This window comes from Numenius arquata, chromosome 20 (genome assembly GCF_964106895.1).
Source record: "Numenius arquata chromosome 20, bNumArq3.hap1.1, whole genome shotgun sequence".
NCBI lineage: Eukaryota > Metazoa > Chordata > Aves > Charadriiformes > Scolopacidae > Numenius > Numenius arquata.
Window position 1 is genome coordinate 278290 of NC_133595.1, and position 22419 is coordinate 300708.

A 22419-nucleotide genomic window follows, 5' to 3' on the forward strand; every position below is an offset into this window, starting at 1 on the left:
CCAGGACTTGACTGGGCAAATCCACAGCCACCCTGATCACTGCTATGACTGGGGCAGGGGACCTGAGGGACAGGGACACCAGAGCTGGACATCTGCTTTGACCCAAGATGGAGATGCCTTGTTTTACTGATGGACTTGAAAAATCTTGTTCTCCTAGAAGATAAGCAGACATGGCAGGACCCCAATTCACTTCCCCAGTACAACTTCTACATAATGATGCAAGCCACTATCTCATGCAGGCCACCGTTTGCCACCCCAATGTTCCTTTCTTCTGGCAAGTAGAGCTACAACACACAGCTCTGAATTTTGCCCACAGGAAGACTGGCTGGAAACACAGGCTGGGAAACACTCATCCAGACCCACCTCCACATTAACCATCCAAGGAGCCACCGCATCCCACTGACAACACAACCCCTCCTGCCCACTCCAGGATGCCCATCTGTTTAGTATTATAACTTATTTGGTGAGGGAAAAAATAGCATTGCTTTCTCTTTATTGTGTTTTGGAGCAAAGCACCAGCAGATGCAGAAAGACAGCAAGGCGTGAGTAAGGCAGGGCCTCCCTGGTCTAACACTGGGCTCATCAATACGAATGAGTCTCTGCGCCTTGGCATCCATCCTGCAAATCCAGAGGCTCGCCCACCCTTCAAGGGATGCTGAAAGGCTTCTTCCTTAACCAGCAGCAATGCATCAAGTCAGCTGAACTTGCACAGCCCAAAACCAACAGAGACACCAGCAACTGTCTAGCAGGAGCCACCTTCTCAGCTGAAAGCTGGTTTTGGCAGGGCAGCAGGTCCTTCTCCATCAGCAAAGTAAGGCACGTCATCTTCTCACAAAGGCTATGGTCATTGCACATCCTCTCAAATCCAGCCATTACTAGTTTTTATTCAGTCCTAAAATATCCCATTCAACTCACCTGACATTGTGCTTAACCTGAGGCTGAGGCAGTCTTGGACTCCCCTCTCCACTTCAGTATGAAATCTTCCCAGGGCTCCTGAGGAGGAAGATGGTGAGGGCCACGGAGAGGTGAGTGCAAGGTGACCAGCATGCTCAAACCAAGCTGCCACAGCAGACCCTGCTGTCACCTCCCCAAACCATGTCTCCTCCACCTCCTGGCTTGTCTAAAAAGGAGGGCGTCCGACCAAGCCATAGCTGGGACTAGGACTAGTCAATGGTGTAAACTCATAACAGGGAAGTTAAACTGAAGAGAAGATACCGCAGTTTGCACCAGTTCATCTGAGCCACTAATGCACCAATACAAATCAGAAATGTGCTCAGGATATGAAATGGTGCAGCGACACACGTGAGGGAAAGCCAAGAGGTGATGGACACGGAGCCAACGACCCAGCTCTCACCACCAGATTCCTGCTTCTTGCACTGTCTGGAAACACTGGCGCCTTGAACCTGTCAATATCTGTCACCGTTATGCTATATCATACCCTGTGATCGGTGAGGACAGGCTCGTTACATAATTTTAATGCACAATGTGCATTAACGACCCTGAGGTCTACAATTTTGGGCCTCATAATGACACGGAAAGAGAACTGAATCACTGGGCTGGCAGCAGGTAATTGCCCCAGCACTGATGATCACAGCCTGTGTTGGCCAAGGAGAGGACAGGCCAAACCTGAAATGGCTTTGCCCATTGCTCCAAATGCATTAATTTCCCAAATCTCAGAAAATTCGCAAGCAGAGTCAACAAGGAAACAGAAGTGAAAAGTACAAACGAAGACCAGCGGGGGTTTGGTCTAGATGACAGATCCTTGGAAGGTTGCTCCCTTCCAACCCAAACCATTCTATGATTCTATGACTCAAAGAACAGTTTGAACAACCTTTTTTTTTTTTTTTTTTTTAAAAAAAGGCTATAATTCGGCAATCTAGGAAGCCAAGAACTTCAACCAAAACCAACCTTATAGTAAGAAAGTGCTTGTGAAAACCACACATACAAAGGCAACACACAAGAAATGGAATGAGAGTAAGCAGGCAACTCACATTTTATTGTGACTGGCATGAAGTGAAGCAAATTAATAAGGGAAATCTATGGAAATGCCACCTCTGGCACGGCTGAAGGCAGGAAAAAGTTATCATGGTGGTGCTCTTTTAAGCACGTAGACAAAATGCTAAGTAAAACTGTTAAAATGCATAGAAAAAAAGCAGTGACAATGCCCAGAAATGGAGATATGAAGATTCTGTCACCTTTCTGGGTCCTGCTTCACCACTGCACCACTTTCAGGGCAATTTTTTTTTTTTACTTTTTTTTAATTTTGTTGCCCTACATGCAATCAGAGCTTCCCTCGCTGCGGTTCCTTGTAACCGCTTGTGAAGGATGGCTGTGGTCAGCCAGCCTGTGTCTTTATTAGGAAAGTAGGATGTTATTTTCATAGCCCTCGGGAGGACAGCACTGCTTCCTCCCGTTGGTAACGTGGGATTCCTTAGCTCATACACAACTAACGACCCAGGGACCGTCTGCCTGCAATTCTCTTAAAAATCACACACGTCATCTGCAAGTGTCTGGCAAATCACTAAGACTTTGGCTACAGCTGGAACGGATGCATCACGAGCATGCGGTGACCAAACAACTCAGCTCTTTTCTACATGGACAATGGCCTCGTGGAGGTTGGAGAAGCCACAGCCATCATTTGTCTTAATTTCTGGGCTTTTCAGTTATGACACTTTCATAAACAAGCCCAAGGAACTGTGGCCACATGAAATTCTGCACAACACCTCCACAATAGGTTGAAAAATCAAATCCAGGGACTAGCCATTAACATCAGATTGGAGGAAAGCCACAAGAAAGCTCCACAGCCTGGTTCCAGTACTGGTCAATGTTTGTATGAATAACTGGGAAGTGGAGCAATCCTATGTAGCTCTTTCCAGCAGTATGTTTCCAGAGAGCATCCCCATCCCCTTTGCCAAGGAGGGGGAGAGATGAGGCCGGAAGCACTTTCCAAGGCAAAAAGAGACATCTAAAAGATTTTTATTGCTTGCAACAGCAGCCTGAAGAAAAGAGGGTACAGATTCATAAGCTCCACCAGCCAGGAGACCACAAGGCAGGGAGGGGACAGCTTCTGACTGAGCAGTATCAGAGCTCATAATACTTCAGGGACTGGGATGGGGAGAGGGAGAACTAAGAAATCAAACACATTTCACAGCGTCAGAGTCAACAGACTTCAAGAATTCGCAAGCAAGACCCCACGAGGGGATGCCTGGAGAAAGAGGAAAGCTGGTAAGGCCTTGAAGACACTAATGCAGAAGCATCTCAGTGCAGAAGGATGAAGTTCAGTAGATGCACTAGGATTATAACGTGGTGAAATGGTAGGCATTCAAGGTCTTGCTCAGCCTGAAATCACTTCTGGGAAAATAATGAAAATGCTGATGTAATTCAAATCATAAAGAATTAAAGAACAGGAGTATAATTAGCACCAGTCAACATACTTCTACAGGAAGCAGGTCTTGTCAAACAAATCTGATTTCATTCTTCACTGAGATTACAAGTTTGATGGGTGAGAGTAACCGTGTACAAGGCAGGAGGCTTCTGAGCACGGAACCTGGGTGGTGTGACAGCAGCGCAGGAGCAGAGCCTGTGACAGCCTGGCCAATGCCTGGGTCTACAACTCCACATCACCCATAACATGCCAAAGGGATTAAGGGCTGATCAGCTGGAGGTTCCAGGTGATAGTTCCCAGTGCTGGAGCTCAGGGGGCTCTGCAGGAACCAGCCCCACATTCATCTTTGTCTTACAGTCAGCATGATGGAGAGGGATGAAGGAAACTGATGCTGATGAGCATCCTCAGGTAAAGGATGTGGGATTCACCTCCCTTGGCGTTCACCATATGAAAAAATAATGCTTCCACTTTAATGCAGTTGTTAATTTTCTACAGATAGTAACGAGAGAGAGGAAAAGGCCCCAGAGGACAAGCCAGATGATCTAAAAACAGCCATCCCAGGCAGGTGGACTGAATTGGCCGAGTATCCCCGAGGATACTCGGGGAGGAGGTTATGCTAACGCTTACATTAGAGCCCCCACTTTTGCGCTGGTAATTAAATTGACCAAATCATCTTCAAAGAAAAGTTGGGGGGGAGGGCACAATCCCTAAAATAGATTAAACTCTGTTGGGAAAAGCACTGGAAAGCCTGGTCTCCTCCAGCAAACGCACCTCAAGCTGGCGTTGCTCAGCAGATGTAAGTGCCAGCCAGGAAAAACTGCAGATGGTCCCTGTGACACGGTGGCACTGATCGGGGACAGTCCCCTGTGCCCGGCTCAGGCACCGCAGCACAGATGCTGCTCCCACTCGACAGACTTTGGCTGTGCATGAAACAACAGGGCGGCTTCAGTCCTCATCCAAGTGGGCAGGTGTCACCAACAGGACTGCCGTCACAGACAGGGACCTCCTTGGGAACCAGGAGGAGGACCAGCAGAGGCTATGTCTGGGTGTGCAAATGAGTGCCAGCTTTGCTCTGCCTTCCCCTCCAGTGCCAGGAGAGCAGGAGCATAACCATGGCTTTAAGGTTTCTGGGGGAGAGATGACTGTCCCAGGCAGGAGCATCTACAAGGTCCCATAGATGAGCTGCCCCAAGACACAGCCAAGGTGTGCACAGACCTGCCTCAAGGATGCAGCAGCCGGGACGGGGCTGTCCTCAGCACCACCCACATCCATCCACTCCCTGCCCCACGGCTCCCCAAAGGGTGAACGACAAAACTCAAAGCACCGTGAGAAAGTCCTACAGACAGTATTAAACCAGGGGCTCTTCCACAGCAGGCATCACAGGTGAAGGTGAAGGTGAAGGTGAAGGTGAAGGTGAAGGTGAAGGTGAGGGTGGGAGCACACCCACAGCTGGAAAGAGACCACTTGGTGCCCCGCTCGAGCTTTAGGATTTTCAACAGCTTTTGGGAACTTGCTTAAGCTGCAGCAGAGATAAGGCAGGGCTGAGGTGTGCTGGGAAATGGGAGAGGGAATTCCCAGGTCCTTGCCTGCCCCAAGGTTAGGGAAAACTCTCCAGCACCCCAGCAAACAGCAAATCCATACGGAAAAAAGCCCTCAGCAATGGGGAGGGAGCAGCTGCTGTTGTCAGTGCTTTCTGGGCTTGTCACGGCTGCCTCTTACCCCCTGCCTCCCCAGCCAGATCCTCTGACATCCAACACCGTCTCTTCCAAGCCAGCCCAGTTGGGTTCCTCCACTAATGCAAGCAGAAAAGCCATCCTTTGGGGGCTCCTTTAAAGTGGTGCCCTCCCCCCTAAAAAAAAGACTTAGTCAAAGCAAATGCCAGACCCATTAAGAGCAAAGGACCTCACAGCCAACAGAGGAATGCTTGGGCTTGATGGACTGTTTATAGAGTCTTTTATAGGAAGGATGGGTAACCTAATCCCAACTACAACATTTTTTATGCTGCTCTATGAGGGTTCAGCTGTGATTAAACTGTTGGCACAGTCCCATGGCACATAAAACCATGGAGACCAGCAAGTCTCATCCCCGCCGGAGCCCTACAAATGCAGGCGGCAAAACTATTCCAAGCATTGAAGGCCGGTGAGCCCTGCTGCAGGCTGTCCCTGCTCACACCTCCAACGGGCCTCACGGTCTTAAGACTCCAAAATAAAAGGGACTTGGTGGTCGCTGTGCTGATCTCTGGCGAATATTCACCTCTGCTGCAGCCCAGGGCAGGGAAAAGGATAACCACCAGTGCAGGACTCCTTTTGGGCCCCAGAAGCTGGGGGCAGGAGATGCAACTGCTCTTGCAAAAATGTGCTCTCAGCAGTGGGCTTCAGTGTCCTCTTCTCCTAGAAGCATGGGGCCCTCCACCACCCTCCTAAGACACCAGATAAAATCCCATAGCAACATTTTCTGAGCAGTTAAAATGCTTGATTTTGAGCCAACCTCACTACACTGAGATGATCGGAGTGGTGTGTCCCAACTGTCTCTACCAGGCTGCCACTCCATGGCTGGAGCAGGGCCTGTGGCCCCCAGCATGGGCAAAGTCCTCCCAGGAGCCAGCCTCCAGGGAGAGGACATCCCAACTCCTCCACTCGGCTCAGGCAGACTTTGACCCAGGAAAGCATACCCACCTGGGACAAACCACCCCCAGAGTGCTGAGAAGGAAATAAAGATTTGGAGGGGGAGAGATTGGAAGAACGGGTACCTCCAAGCCCAGGCTTGGCCCAGGGTCACACCAAACCCACGCTGGAGGACAGGCTTGTGTAGCAAAGCAAAGCCCCCTCCTCCAGACCCTCAGCTTAGCTGGGAAGGGAAAAAGAGTGGGGGGCTGGGGTAGGAACCCCCTGTGCTGCAATACATTGATGGGGACTGTATGTGGGACGTGCATCCTCAGAGCGGGACCGCTCGATGTCAGACAGGCAGGGTCTCCCTCGGCACGGCTGGTGGGTGGGATTTCGTCAGGCAATTTGAACACGATGTTTGTTTCATTTTATTGTTACGGAATTGGAATAGAACCAAGGCTTTTCTTTTTCTCTTTCTTTTTTGGCTTTGTTGATTCATCCATCAATTTGTCTGGCTGCTCTCATGATACTCTCTGGCGCGATGGGGCCACCACACACCCATTCCAGGTGGGGGTCCTAACACTCATGTTAGCCCATGGCCGCATGAGATGCCTCTCAGAGCTGGGGCACGCTGAGAACAAGAGGCTGTCAGTGATTTCAAACCCTTCTTCTCCATCAAACAAAAGACACCACCACCTCAGAAGTGCTGCCCTGAGCATGCTCAGCCACAGCAGGCAGGAGCAGGACATGTTCCTCAGTGCACAGCCAGGCTCTTCATGTGGGATGGGATGGTGCCAGCAGTTTCATTTTAGCCCTGCACAAGAATACACCGTATTCCTGCCACCAAAGGGAAGGAGACCCCACGGCACTTTTGGATGCTGTCATATGAGCCCATGCACCCACAGGGTTTCTCCTTCCAGCACTCGCAGCACAGACCCCAATGCACCGCGCATCAGGTGATGGGCACCTTGATGGAGACACAAGAAGGTGAGCATGTCGCTGTGGCTGAATGAGCTGCCAGCACCCCCAGGACACCCACAGCAGGGGCCAAGACCTTCTCCATCCCTCCGGCCATCGAACAATTTGAGGCTGGTGGATGACACACCCAGGGCTGACCTCGCAAATCCCATTTTCTTTTCCCTTTTCCCTCTGTAGCCCACACACCGAGGACCTCCCAAACGCGTGGTAAAACGCTGGGTCAGCTTTCCAGGGGCTCAGCACCCACAAGTGGGATCTCAGATCATATTTAGGCCACCCAAATTACAGGGCAAGGCTTCTCCTTGAGGGTGACCTGCCTTGCTTCCCCCGGCAGGAAGCCACATGGGCAGCCCCTGCCACCCCATCTGGCACAAAGCCATGGGGACATGTGGGCTCCACCAGTCCCTCCTCTTGGTCCCCAAACGCACCACTCCCAAACGTACCGCAGCCCCTGGCAGTGTCCCCTACACACCCGGGGCTTTCCAGTCCAAAATTCAAGCCCCCACCGTGCAGCCCCACCTTTTCTCACGCAGAGACATAGGGAAACAGGGAGCAGCAAAGCAGCGCCGCGGGACCCAGCCCGCAGAGGTTGTACTTCGCCCTCAGCCCCACAGATAAGCAGGGACGGGCTCCTGAAGTGCCAAGGGATGAAAGCAAATGCCGGGGATGAGATGGCTCGCTCAGCTTCTGGCACATGGCCATGAGCCGTGTCCCTCCAGGATGGGGACAGCCACTTCCTCGGTGGGGCAGTGCTTGGCCCAGAGGGACCAGGCTGGGATGCACCCCCCAGTAAAGCCTCCCTGCACGGGTCTGTGCCTCCTGCCTGTCCCAGGGCTCGCCAAAAACCCATGGAACCCCGGAGACCTCCCAGCCACCCCTTGACCCAAGGAGGAGCATCAGCAACCTCCTGGAGCAGTGCAAGGTTTAGCCTGGCCCAGGAACAGAGACCAGACGACAAATGGGAGCAGCTGCCAGTAAATTCAGCATTTCCAGAGGATCTGTGTTTATCGAAAGTTGTCGCTCTGCAGCCGAACAGGTGTCAGTCACAGCAAAATCTTGTGGCAGCTATTCAATCTGAAGGCACGCGAGTTTGACATCCAACCGAAAAAAAAAAAAAAAGCATCGTTAGCAACTTCTCTGCTCTCCATCTCGCCTACAGCCTTGAAAAATAAAGGTGAAGAGCCAAAAGAAGGAGAAAACCAGGAGAAAATCAGGCACTGGCTCTGTGCAGCAGCAGCGCGGCCACCCATAGCAGGTGTCTCCCCATCACTAGGCAAGGCTCAGAGCGGGTCTGGCCCCCCGTGACACAGCCACATCACCGACCATCACCCAGCTGCCATGGGGGGACTCAAAGCAGCACCCACCTACCCCAGGACGGCTCCATCACCCACCCGAGCTGGCTTCATCCCGCCCGCAGCCCCGCTGGCTGCCTGCTGCCTGGATTGACACCGAGCACGACACAGAGCAGACCCTGCGCTGCCTCTTCAACACTTCCCACCAGCCAGACACCAGCCCCTACTAATGCTGCCAACATCCTAATTAGCACCTTTCCCGTGCCTGCCCTGCTCCCAACTGCTCTGCATCTGTCCAAGGACTCTCTCTGAGGTTCCCCGAAGGCAGAGCAGACAAACTGGGAGAGGTCCTGGCGGAGCTGGGCACACCTTCCCCTCCCAAGCAGCTGGCGCTGCCTGCTCCCCCAGCCCACCCCAGTGCCCAGTGCTCTGCTAGGTGTCTGCTGTCAAGGGGTTTCCACACTGCATCACAATCACGCTTGTGTTTATCCTTCCTGAGCCTCCAGAGCAGTACTAATGTGTGCCAAGGACGGGAGAAGCCCAGGAGGGTCCTTGCTACACGGGGACTATCCATCCCTCCCAGGGTGGGTGAGAGGAGCGAGGTTTTGTCCCCATTTTGGCACGGACAGGGCAGCTCCAGACTCTGCCTGGGGAAGGCATTTGCCCAGCCTGGCTGGAAACTGTCCCCGGTGGAGCTGCTCTGCTCTGCCTGCCCCGATCCACCCCATGCCAGGCAGGAGCAAGCTCGGAGGGGCAGACATCTCCATCCCACCACCCAGCACGCTCCAGCACCAGACAGTTAATACACTGCCACCAGCCATTCCCGGCCGCTCTCTGCTCCCCAGGTAAAGAACAAAACCCGATCAGCACTGCTGTTCCCTGCCGGAGCCGTGCCCATCCCTGCTCCCTTTTAGCCGGGGGGAGCCAGGCAGGCGTACGGGGCTGGGGACCAGCACACAAACCCAGCACCCAGCGCCCAGCCTTCTGCACGGGTGCCCTGCAAGCAGCCTCGGGGTGATGGGTGTCTTGCAGGAGAGATCCACAGGACATGCTTTCCTCCAAGCTGGTGTGCCAGGATTCACCCTCTGCAGCCTGGCCAGCCCCGGCCTGCAAGCAAAGCGCTCCAGCCGGCTCACACAACCTTGTCTGACTTCATCCGTGCTGCCCCCAGTTCACTCATTTCTCCTGCTCACTTTGTCCCCTGATACCAGACAGGCTTAAAAGTAAAACAAGGCAAAGATTTATGAAGTGAGGCTCACCATAAAGGTTTCTGAGTTGCAGTTGTGGAGCCTGGAAACAGGATTACAAGCAAAGCAAATCATGAAACGCGACCATAACCTCTGCACGGCGAGACGTGACCCCTCACGTGCTCCAGCCCATCTTGCATCCAAGCATGTGGCGTGCACCGGCCAGGGTGGCTGCCTGGCCACCACACAAACCTCTCCATGATGGCCTGCGGTCTTCTTCAACCTCCCCTCTGCTGCACCCACCTCGTGGGTGGGTGGCCCAGTCCTGATCTTCAGAAGACTTTGCAGAATCACAGAACAGTTTGGGTTGGAAGGCACCATTAAAGGTCAACTAGTCCAACCCCCTGCCATGTGCAGGGCCATCTTCAACTTGCTCAGGTTGCTCAGAGCCCCGTCCAGCCTGACATTGAATGTTTCCAGGGATGGGACAGCCACAGCTTCTCTGGGCAACCCTATATCTAGTCTAAATCTACTCTCTTTTAGTTTAAAACCATTGCCTTTGTTGTATCACTACAGGTCCTGCTAAAAAGCTTATCCCCATCTTTCCTGTAGCCCCCTTCAAGTACTGAAAGGCCACAATAAGGTCTCCCCGGAGCCTTCTCTTCTCCAGGCTGAACCCCCCCAACTCTCTCAGCCTGTCCTCATAGCAGAGGGGCTCCAGCCCCCCCAGCATCTCTGTGGCCTCCTCTGGCCCCGCTCCAACAGGTCCATGTCCTTCTGATGTTGGTGGCCCCAGAGCTGGAGACAGCACTGGGTGGGAAGGTGGGTCTCCCCAGAGGGGAGCAGAGGGGCAGAATCCGCCCCCCTCGCCCCACTGGCCACGCTGCTGGGGATGCAGCCCAGGATGCAGGGGGCTTGCTGGGCTGCCAGCGCACATTGCCAGCTCAAGGTCAGCTTTTCATCCACCAGTACCCCCAGTTCCTTCTTGGCAGAGCTGCTCTCCATCCCTTCATCCCCAGCCTGTATTGATGCCAGGGGTTGCCCTGACTTTCTGCCATACCTTGCCTTAAACCAGCGGTACATGTATTTGTCATATCTCAGCACTCCTAACTCTTATTCAAGACCACAAACAGCTTCTTCAGACACATCCTCAGAATAGGTGGTAGATACAGGATAAAGGTGTGTTAGGTGTGTGAGACATCCCATTTTTCCCCATGCATGCATCCCATGCATGCCCTGGGACTAAGCTTTCCTCCTTGGTCAGACTAATGAGTCCCATCACCCCCCACCCAACAGCTCAAATGCGGGCTGTACAAAAAGCTGAGCTTACAAGAAAGAGATGCATCTCATGAGAGAAAGGCTTGAAGCCAAACTCCAGAAGGCAGCACCTTGTCCGTATCTGGGGAGAATGAGCGGCAGAGTCACGGGAGCCAGTGGCAGGGAAGGATGCTGCCAGCTCCCTCCAGGAGCACCAGCCATGGCCACTGGCTCATGCCTGGAGGGAGTGAAGAAGAGTGAATGCATGCAGGTATGGGTCCTGGTAGGACACACACCAGTCTCTTGGGTGAAAGCAAACACACAAGTTTTCCTCAGACAAACCTGCCCAACCCTGTAGTCTCCATGAGCAACCCAAGCCAAAGCACTTGGGTTCAGTGGCCACCCCACATGAACAAGTGGCCTCCTGGGAGACTCAAAAAAGCAGGATATCCTCTGGAGACAGAAAAGCATCCAAGGACTCCCTGTTCCCTACTCCAAAACAGAGCACTCCTATAGTTCCTCCCTTGCTCTGAGAGACTCTGGGATAGGAAGAACCTGCACTGCCACACCACGGTGCATGTGATGCTTCTCATCAACAGCCTCCCACAAACCCTGTGCACCCAGGCTGGGGAGGATGGAGATGCCTTCTCTCTCCTGCATTCCTCTGCTGAAGTTCTCCAGACTTACAGAGGGTCTGGACAGGGGTTTTGGAGGGTCCAGCCCCTGTTTGACCCTCCTCACCCTCCCTGGCTCACAGCAGCAGAGCAGTGCTGCACCAACTCTCCAGCAAGGGTCCCTGCAATCCATGACAAGGACGTTCAACCAGAGCTCACTACACTCTGGCAGGGCCCCTTGCAATTTGAGGACGTGTTTTGGGAGCTGGGATGGCACTTCCTACCGAGCAGGACTCACTTCAGCCCACTGGCAGGCAGACGGACCCCAGATAAGCCCAGCCCAGCTGGGCACCAGCAGCGAGCTGCTCAGCATGGGATAACCCTCGCTTGGGATACGGTTTGTCCTTTGGTCCACTACGGACCATGTGTTCCCATGACCCCCAAAGCCTGGGTGGGAGCAGAGGGGAACCGAGCCCTCCGCAGCCAGCCCGACTGCCCTCCCCTCTCCCCGCATGCCAGGGGCTCGGCAGCCAGCCGCAGGCTGCCCAGGAGCCCAGCCGCGGAGCCCATTGTTCCCTTTGTCTGGCCCTTTGAGCACGAGCCCGCGCAGCTCGAGGCATCCCCTCCGCCGCGGGGATGTTCACATGCTCGGCCGCCCCCGCCACCCCCTGACCCACTGCCTCAGCAGCCGAGGGGCCAAGCACCCCCCCGAAACCCAGCCTCTGCCCTGCCAGACCAACCCAGGGCTGAGGGCAGCTCCGGCCTCCCCCAGCTCCAGCCGGATGCTCTTGCCCTCCAAAATGCCGAACGGGGAAAAGGCGAGCACCAGCGGGCATTTTCCAGGGAACCTCACCCTTGCCCGGTCACCCTGCTGAAACTGAGAGCCTGCATACGGCTGGGAGGTCTTCCCAAACCCGGAAGGTCCACCATCATGGCCAAGGCCGTGAGCACCTGGTGTGACGTGAACCTCCCAAGGCGCTCTTCGCCTTGGAAGCTGCAGACGGTCTTGAAAGCCAAGCTGGGAGCTGGGGGAGCTGGGGGGGCGATGGGGCCCCCACCAAGCCTGGGCATCCAGCATCAGAGCCTAGAGAAGACGCCTTTTCCATTGGAACAGACCTCAAAGACCGCATCCACCCCGGCGGGGCTGAGCCAAACAGATTCCTGGTTTCCCTCCCACCTGCCACTGGGGGAACACTCAGGGAGGAGGTGCAGAAAGCACCCCCCTTCTCAGTATCAAGGGCTTCCTGATGCCCCCAGGACCCAGGATGGGCAGGAGTGGGCTTCACCCTGCCCAACGCACTCCTGCCTCCACCCTCCGTCGCTCCTGATTTTAAACCTGCTGCTTGAGAACTTGAGCGAGTGAAAAAATATAAAATAATGAATCACCACCCCTTCCTCACCTCTGTGCCCCCCTCAAGCTGCATCTTTCCTGACACCCCCCCATCCCTGTACCTCTCCTGTACAACGATCTTCACCCTCCTTTCCCAGCCTTTCCCAGTTCTGAGTTGATGCTTTCAAAGAGCCATCCACAATGACTTTAAGATCTCTTTCTTAAAATGCTAATAAGTAATTTAAAGACTGCCACTGTGCATGCATGGGTTTAGGGTAATTTTTTCCATGTGAATCCCTTTTCATTCATCACTGACTACATTTAATCTGCCACTTTATAGCCTGGTTATCCAGTGTCATGAGATCCTTTTAAAATATTTTAAAGACAACTGTTGTTTTTATCCTCCTGAATAATTTTGTATAATCTGCAAACTTTCTCACCTTTGAGTTCCCACCCCTTTCTAGCGCATTTATAAATACGTCACACAACGCAAGCCTCATGCTGACCCCCGTCCAGTGGGAAAACTGACTCTTTGTTTCCCCCTCTTTAAGCAGATTTTAATCCATAAGAGAGGCCTTCCTCTAAAATTACTGGTCTGGACTCTCCTGGATCACCCAGAGAGCTCTTCTTAAAGGATGCTTGTCCCATTTGCTCTGGCCCTGGTATTTGTTTTACCCTTATTTTCTAAAATAGAAGCTTTTCTGCCATCACATCATGGCAGTCTCTCAGCCCTGCCCTGGGAAGAAAAGCTCCTCGGCAGGACGCCCCTTGGTCATGGCCCTTTTGGGGGACACTGAAGTTGTTCCTCATCTCCCCAAGTGCTCCGTCCTGGTTGGTTTGAACCTTCTGATTCTCATTTTTTTGGGGGGGGGAGGAGAGGGGGGTGCGGTGTGTGTGGATAATTTGTTTCTTCTCACAAGTTATTTCTCAAACTCCTCTCAGGCTGCCATATATGGCTTTGTATTCACCATGCCACCATTTCTGATTTTTTTCTATTTTCCCCTTTTAGACACCACTTCCACTTTCTGAAGAACATCTTTTTACCTCCGGTGACCTTCTTCAATTTGCCATTTAATCAAGATTTATTTTCTTTTTTAAAACTCCTACATTAAATAGCTGCATTTAATATAATTTCCCACATCATGTGCAAGTATTTTGCTATTTTAGCTGCTCCCTTTGGCTTGCTCCTTCATTTTGCCTGACTTACAAAAAGTTACTGCGTAGTATTTTTAAGTGCTGGTCATTTTACGGATGGTCTGCCTCTAAGAGAGGTAAGGTGGAAAGAACATCATTAATGAGACCAACTGTTGAAGCTTCACCAATTTTTGGAGCTCGCCAGCCCTTTCTCGTGCCCACCGGGAGACCGAACCTGCCCCCTGACGCCTTGCACCGCATCTCGCATGATGCTCAGGTCTGAATCAAGAGATCCTCCTCTCGTGGGATCTCCGAAGGGCTGCGATCATTCCCAGTCACTAACATTGTTATTTCTGAATAATGCCCCTTTGTGACATTTACGGAGGCAAGGACCATCCACAATTATAGCTGTGTTTTCTGTCCTCCTGGCCTGTTCCATCTCCCTTAACACTTGGCAATTGGTGCCACGAGTCGGGTCAGAGGGGTAGCAGAGACCTGACGCTGCTCCCTTCATCCCCCAGCACGGAAATTCAGAGCGGGACGGCCGGCACGGCATGATCCTCACTTACTCCTTCGCCTCCATCCTGTTTGCTCGGGGCGGGGGCAACACACCCCTGTGCTGCACCTTGGCACAAACTGCCATCCATCCAGCACATTCCCGAGACGCCTAATACCGATATAAAATCGGTATCACTATGTCACTGCACACCCCCCTGCAGCCCCTCTCCTTCCTCGCACCCTCCTGGCTGCCGCCTCCCGGCCTCCAGGGGATCCCTGCCCACCTCCCCCATCCCCAGCGCTCCCCCCCGCCACGCTCCCTGCATCCCTGGGTACCAGCCAGGGCAGAGCCCCCTCCCAAGCCCCCCCTGGCGTGCTGCCTCTCCCTCCTGCCTACGCCACACGTCAGCGCCTTATCACGGGAGGCCCTGTCCTTACCCCTTATCTAAAGGCTGAACTTTTGCCTCCCAGCATCTCCCCGCTCCCCCCATCCCGACACGCTCCAACGGGTAGCCGTGCTTCACCCTGGCCTCTCTGCAAGCCTGAAGCCAGGTTTTGGAGGGACTGCAAACCAGGATGGGAGCCGACCCCCCCTGATGGGGGTCTTTCTTGGTAAAAAAAGGACTGTCTACAGGATGGGAACCCCGGGCAGACCCAGGCACATGCACCCATCTCGGCAGGGTTGGTCTGTGGGGAGCGGGCACGTGTTGGGGCAGGAGCGGTGGGCTCAGACTCTTGTTTGTCACCGCTCCCGGCTGCACTTGCACAAAAGCACTTGGGCCTGGGGAGGTATCTCAGCATCCATTATTTACCCAGCTCCCCCCAGGCAGGTTCTGCAGCCCTGCTGGTGCCCACCTCTCTTTACAGTCTGTTCAGGTATGTGTACACAAATGGCTGCTGACTAGTGCAGGCAGGTCCTCAGCCCATCTGCAGCAGGGACCACCGCTCCCATCCTTGGGGGACAGCCCCAAAACTCCTTGGCAGAATCCTCAAGCCACAGCCACATTCCCTTTGCACCCCTAGATCCCTCTGTAGGGTGTCCTGAGGAGTGGGGGACATTGGTGGCCACGTCGGTCCCGAGCTCTCATCCTCTACAGCCCTGTCCCCTTGGCATCTGCTCCCTCGGCTTTTGTCACCCAGAGAAGCTGGAAATACAGCAGGGATTGGGAGCAACTGCTGCTCCCATCCAGTAAGAGCGGAGGAGCAGAGCTGCAACAGCAGCTACACGTTTAAATCGGGCACCCATTTGGTCTCCAAAAGGAGTTTTCTCTCCCGGTAATGCAAAGGGCAGGTGGGTGCAAGGAATGCACCTCGTCAAAAATTAACCCAGGGAACAGGGCCGGGGAGGGGAGGCAGCAGCGGGGAGATGGCAGCGCAGGACTGACCCAAAACCATGGTCTCTGCTCCGCGCCTCAGTCCCATCTGTCAAAAGTTTGTCTCCAGCCTGGACTCAGGACAGCATTTGCAGATCTGGAGTTCAAACATGCGGAATGGATCGGCTTCTTGACAGATCCTGTGTTTTTCCCTGGACCTGCTGCTCTGCTGCATCCCTCTGGAACGTGCTGGGCTCGCCGGGATGCTCCTGCAGCTCCTACAGTCCACCTGCCTGGAGCACCAACGTCAAAGCAGCTGCCCTGGTGTGACACCTAAACCCAAAGAGATGGCTAAAGTCTTCCTCCAATGAGACCATGAAGCTAGACACGAGGAGGCCACATACATGCATACAAGAGAGATGACCGTATTTTAACAATAAAATGTGTTATAGCATACATAAAATACAATATACTGAATATTATGTACATGTATGCAACATAATAAATGTGTAATGTATATGGTGCGCATTATAATACATTATTGACCATGTAGGACCACAAAAGTCCTGTCTCCAGCTTACTGGGAGGATGGGCATGGGTGTTGGTGTCCAGCACCTCAGCCCCAGGGATGCCTGAGATACAGCCCTCCTGGCCCAGCATCACCCTCCCAGCCCAAGATCCACGACTGCCGGGCGCAGGAGGATGCTCAACCCCAATTCCCCTCGCCCACTTGTGATGCTTCTTCCCAGCAAAACTGGCCCATCAGAGCCTCCCCACCGCCTGCCCCCCGCCTGCCCCCCGCCTGCCCCCCACCTGCCTGCGCCCGCTCAGATTTTAGAGCCATCTTGTTTCTCCTTTCACATTTTTTGGCACAGGGCTGGCTTTCCTCCAGCCCTCGGGAAACTTGCCAGCACCGCAAGGTTTATGAAAAGTTAACTCCAACAAGGTGAAGAGCATCTTTGGGGTCTTTTTCCCCCCCTCACATGCGAGTTAGCTGGGCTGTTGACTTTAAAATGCCTAAGTGCCCTTCCCAGGTCCCCCCAGAAATACCTCAGAAGTACAAGTGCTCCAGATACGCGTGCAGCCTACGCCAGCGGGAGCACAAAGAGGAGCCGTTAGTGATAGCGGCACTGTTACCAACCGGTGTGGGATCCAGACCCTTCCAGGACTCCTTTGTTCTTGACTTTCTGGTTGGTTTTTTTAAAAAAAAAAAAAAAAAAAAAACCACACACACAAAAAACTTTCCTTTTATAAGCCTGAACTTTCTCAGCTGCAGATACGTTACCTTGCAACTGCCTTAACAACTGTACGCAATTCTTAACCTCTGCTTTATGTACGTTGTCATCCACCTCCCTGTTTTCCATATTGATTTATGTTTTACGTTCTTTTCACATTTCCTTTTAACAGAGCCAGTTTTAACCAAACAGCCTTTCCTCCTGAGCCCGAGACACACATTCTGCTGGCCAGTGAGTAATCAACTTCCAATTTTCATGCACACTCCTGTTTATATTTCCTTCCCTATCGGCTTTGTTTCTAATTAAGGTTTGTTAAATGCAAGTGAATATATAGCATACAGAGAAATATAAAGCATGTAGATAAATAAACACCCCACACACACGCACTGACTAAGACTGCACTTTCAACCACGGATCCCAAAGCACTTTGTCATGTTCATTAACAAAACCTCGCGGCTCCCTTGGGAAAGACGCTTGTATTATTTTACGCCTTGTAATTAGGAAAACTGAGGCACAGAGGAGACAAGTGAAATTACCAGCATTACAGACAAGCTCTGTAGCAGAGTTAAAAACAGGACTCAAGAGCAGGATCCCTGGGCAAATAACCAGAATGCGGTTTTCCCCCGAACGAGCCTTTTTTGCCCCCATTTTGGCCTTGGGAATTTGCCGGAGCTGGTGATGGCAGCGTGGAGGGCATCGCCACCACGGAGATGCCCCGTGGCCAGGGGGATGCAGTGGGGTCAGTCTGCCCACACCGAGGGGCCCAGAGCACCCAGAGATGCAGATGGACACCACCCCTGGGAGCCCCGGAAAGCGGCAGCTCCTGCAGAGGAGGAAGGAGCGGAAGCGCGCCCGGGGAGCTGCGTCCCACACGCTCTCGCCTCACCAGCTCTCCAGAGCCTTTGCAAGGAGGGAAAGGCTGGGAGACGGTATCTGGTTGCCACACACTGTGAGCCACCATTGCCACACACACAGAAGGCAGGCGGCACCAGCGGGGCTGTGGGGGGGACCCCGCTGAACTCAAATCAACACGCTCAGCCCCGGATGGGGATGACTGCTGGAAGCACGGTGCAGGGCCTCGTTGACCATGTCCCCAGAAGCATCTCCATCCATGGAGGAGCACGCCTTATGGCGATCATCTCAGGTGGGTGAAACCCCCTGCCAGCACTGGCCGCCCCCTCATCCCCAGACACATATTCCCCATCCCTTGGGATGAGCACAGGCGTTCATGCATCCGCTCATGCCATGGCGATGGGAAGGTCACCCATGTCTTCAAGCAAGCAGACAAGAGCCCCGGGAGCCGGGCACCGACCCCCGGCACAGCCTGGCAGCTCCTCCGGGCTCGCAGGAAGGGCAGTGCGGGGTGGCAGTGTCACCCCATTCCCGCACAGGGCGCTGGGCCCCCTCCCCGGCCGGAGTCGGCAGCATCAGCTCCACACGGCCAAGCCCGCCCGGCACGAGCCCCACCGTTAAGTGTCAGCGCTGCCGGCGGATCAGGCCAGGCATCCCACGAGGACACGTATACTCCCTCAAACATGCTCATCACCCCAACCTCCCCCCCTCTAATTAAAAACATACTAGGCTCATTTGAATAGCATAGCTGGCTAGCGCTCTCCACTGCAACGTAAATAGTCCTATTTATGCTAAGCTCCCATATTGTAAATATCACGATGTATAGCTGGCCAACCCATGAGTCATCTCCCAAAACTCCAACTTAATAAATGGTGCCTCATCCATGTTCCAGACAAACACCATCCGTGCAGCTCCCACCGCCCGGCGCCTCCACGCCCAAGGCCAGCAGCGGCCACCCGGCCTGCCCGGCCAAGCTGGGGGGACAGCAGAGCCACCCAGCCCCTGGCCGCCTCGGACACAGCCCTCCCATGATGGCAGACACCCGTGGAGCGTGCTGCAGTGGGATGAGCCGGTTTGGGGCCTGACACCTTGCTCTCACCCCTGCCCAGCCCGGTTCTCCGGCGCTTCCCGGGGCGCCCATGCAGCGGGCAGGCGGGAGGCAGGGCAGGCATGGCTGACATGGGCTGGGGAGCGGGAAGACGTCTCGCCCCCCTTGTCCAGACCCCACCACGGGGCTCCCACCCTGCCCCTTCCCCGCGCACCCACCCCGCAGGAGCCCCCCACCTGCCGCCGGGCTCTGCTTTGTCTGAGCACCGGGGGAACTCGGCGGGGAGCCCGGCTCCTCCCGGGGACGCCTGGAAAGCCACGCCGCCACCGGGGAGCCGGCCATGAGCTCCAGGATGCCGGCAAGGCCTTGTCGAGGTGCGCCCCGGAGCCTCTCCCGGCCAGCAGCAGCGGGCACAACGTGGCCAAGCCCGGGCATCCCTAGGAGAGAGGCTCCGCGGTACCCAACCCGCACCCGGGGACCTGCTGCGGGGGTGCCGGGGAGGGATGCCCACCTTGGCGAAGGGATGGCGGAGAGATGGGCAACGCGGCGATGGGGAGGGTTTGGGGAGGGGGAGTGGGACACACACACACACACACACGCAGAGACAGACACGAGGGGCCCCCAGCCCCGCACCGGGCTCCGGCGGCAACACCTCCAGGTGGGGCAGCACTTCCCCAAAAACTTCGCCTCCCCTCCAGCGCCGCGGAGGGGAGTCGGGGGGGCGGGGGACGAAGTGCCACCCCAAAAAAAAAAAAAAAAATTCTAGGGGCAAAAGACCCGCAGGGGGGGCTCGCCCGGCCTCAGAAGGGCCCCCGCCCCCCGCCGCCCCCCCTTACCTTCCACGGCGGCGAGCAGGGGCAGGAGGGCGAGGGGCAGGCAGCAGAGCCACAGCGGCCCCATGGTGCGCGCCGGGCCGGGCATCAGAGGCGGCGCGGCCGGCGCTCCATGGAGGCGGCGGGCGAGCGGCGCAGCGCGGACCGAGCCCCTCGCTGGGGCCGCCGCCGGCGCGGGCACGGCCGCGGGCACGGAGCGCACCGCCGGCCCCGCCGCCGCGGCCGGGCCGAGCCACCGCCGCCGCCGCGCGGGGGAGCGCCCCGCCGCCCGCCCGCCCCGCCCCGGGGGCGCCGCGCTGCCGGCGGGGGCGGCGGGGCGGCGGGCGGCGGCGGCGGCGGGCGGCGGCGGGGCGGGGGGGCGGCGGCGGGGCCGGCGGCGCGGCGGGGGGGCGGCGGGGCGGGCGGCGGGCGGCGGCTCCCCCCCGCCCGCCGATGGTTTCTCCCGGAGCTGTCGATCATCCAGAGAAAGCCGTGATTTCAGCCCAAATCTGCCTCGGCGGGGTTGACGGCGCGCCGCAAAAAAAAAAAAAAAAAAAAAAAAGAAAGGAAAAAAAAGAAAAAAGCCGGGGAGGGGGGGGGGGGTTCCCGGAGGGGGGATGCCCCCGCCTCCGCCCGTCCCACCGCCCCCCCAGCCCCGCTCCGGCCCCGCCGGCCCCGGGCTGAGCATCCCGCCGGGCCCCCGCCGCTGCCCAGCGCGGGGGGAGGCGGAGGGGAGGGTGCTGGCTGCGGGCAGGGGCCGGCAGAAAAAGGGGACATGTCCAGCGGGACAAAAAACCAGCCACACAAAAAAAGGAGTTAGCAAAATCCGTGCGTTGCTGCTGGCGGGGTCCGGGCGGCCCTGACCTCCCCCCGGTCCCTTGGAGTCAGCCTCGGTGGGGCGGGAGCAGGAGGTCCCTCCTTTCCCGTATGGAGCAGTTGTGAGTTGGTTCCAAGCCCCGTTCCCACCAGATGGGGTCAAGCGGGACTTTCCCAGAAGGTGCAAGCTGAGACCCGGCTCTATCACACCACCCAACAGCCCCAACTTCCCCACACACCTGGGAGCCAAATCTGCCCCTTGGGCACCTCATGAGCCAAACCTTCCTCAGGCCATGTGTGACCGTTACCAGGACTGTTTGCCTCAGCACGTCCTCTCTGCCACTGCCCCAATGTCTCCTCCTCACCCTTTCCCACCCGCTGGCGTAGACTTTGTACCCTGCAGTGCCCCTCTGCTCATCTCCCACAGCTCTGCCTCTGTTTCTTCTGGCTGGGAGGGGGGATCAAATGCTTCCTACAGAAAGCTCACGTGTGTCCTGGAGGGTCTTCCCAGGGAAGGTCACACCCTGCACGTGGAGCTCTATATGAGCTCTGCAAGGTTCACAGGCCAAGAGCTGAAGAGCCACTGGACTGCCTACATGGCTCCCTGCCCCTCAACTCACCAAAGTGTCTAAGACACTGAAAAAATACGCAACAGCAGCTTGAACATCTTGGGTTCCTTGCCTTGACTCATCAAAAGTGACTCATTTCTTGCCAATCACAGGTGTGTTTGGAGGAAGTCAAGGCTTTCTGATGGGGTTGGCCATACGCGTGAGCCAAATGAGCTTCCCCAACTCAGCGTGGCCAACTGCAGGTTCTGCTCCCCTTGGAGAGCTCCTATCACTGCATATGTTACTGGTCATACAGGTTGGCCCCACATCCAACGCAGCAGCCTCCAGAGAATCCTGTAGCCCAGCTCCATAGTATGTGGAGAAGCTTTTGTCTTCAGTGCCTCCTTAGGGTTCACTTTCGCATGGACAGTCTTGCTGCTCCTGCCTCCAGACATGTTCCTCTGCAGAGCAAGGAGCCCAAGTACCCCCAGCAGCTACCCACCATCCAGGCGCTCCCCCATTTCCCAGGCTCTGTAATGGTCCCCTCACTCCCCCCTGCTCTGCAGCACCCAGCATTTACCATCAGATGTTAGAAAACACTCACCATTTCCAAATTCCTGAAAACATCATTTGAATCCTTCTGGACCCCAGGGCTGTCGATGTGTCCTGCAAGGCCCTAGCCAGGTATGGCCCAGATGATCCACCCTGTTCTCCAAAGTGAGAATCTAGAATCCAAGAGCAAGCAGCAGCCCTGTCTGTTTGCCAGGTCCACCCAGACCTTCAGGATTTTCTTGCATATCTCAAGAGTGTTGGTGCCAGACACAGTGGGAATTTTGTCCCAAGGGAACAGTCAGTTGAGACCTTATCTCTTCTTCGGATCCTTTGAGCTGCCCCTTAGGCTATTGCTGCTGAAGATGGGACCTTGGACTACACGGACTTACTGCCTGACCACCACAATGACTTCGAAGATCTTATGTACTTCTTGGAGTCCAGTTTGCCCCCTGAAGTTGCTCTTCTGAGTCAGTCATGAACTGTGAGCCCCTGTGAGCTCATGCCTTCACCCTGCTCCCAGAAAGGGCTTTCTCTGACTATTGCATCCCTTCGGCATCCACAGGAAGGCCTGCCAAGGGCCCAGAGCTACCTTCACAAGCCTGCTGTTGCCAATGTAGGGGGTGCTACCAGCCTCCACCTTCTGTTCTGAAGCCCACAAGCTTCCCTGGTCACCAATCTAGCAGCTCCGAGCAGACTAGCAAGTTCCACAAAGCACCACACCATGGTGAGTGATGCCGGACCTCCTCCAATGTCATTTCTGCACCTTTCTCTCATTCTGTACCAGAATTAGTGGTCTCCATGGAGGATGGTGGTGGACCAGGGAGAGGTGCACATCCTCGCTGCTGTCCTCAGCTAGCCACGACAGTGTGAGCTGATGCTCTCCTTGCTGCCACCTGGTGACAAGTGACCGCAGCACTGTCATACGGATCTGACCACCATCGGGCAGCTGGTCCCACCTTGGG

General features: G+C 55.4%; 1 protein-coding gene across 3 annotated transcripts in view; it reads right to left on the reverse strand.

The window, feature by feature from the left end:
• The window catches only part of EPHB2 (EPH receptor B2), a 138053-nt gene extending 118403 nt beyond the window's left edge, over positions 1–19650 (reverse strand). For 2 of the 3 annotated variants that reach the window (XM_074161486.1, XM_074161484.1), the window contains exon 1: positions 19566–19629. In XM_074161486.1, coding sequence (XP_074017587.1) covers positions 19566–19629 — 64 coding nt within the window. Of the gene's footprint in view, positions 1–19565 lie in introns of all 3 variants that reach the window. The other variant, XM_074161485.1, reaches the window with a different exon arrangement.
• Positions 19651–22419: the final 2769 nt, after the last annotated feature.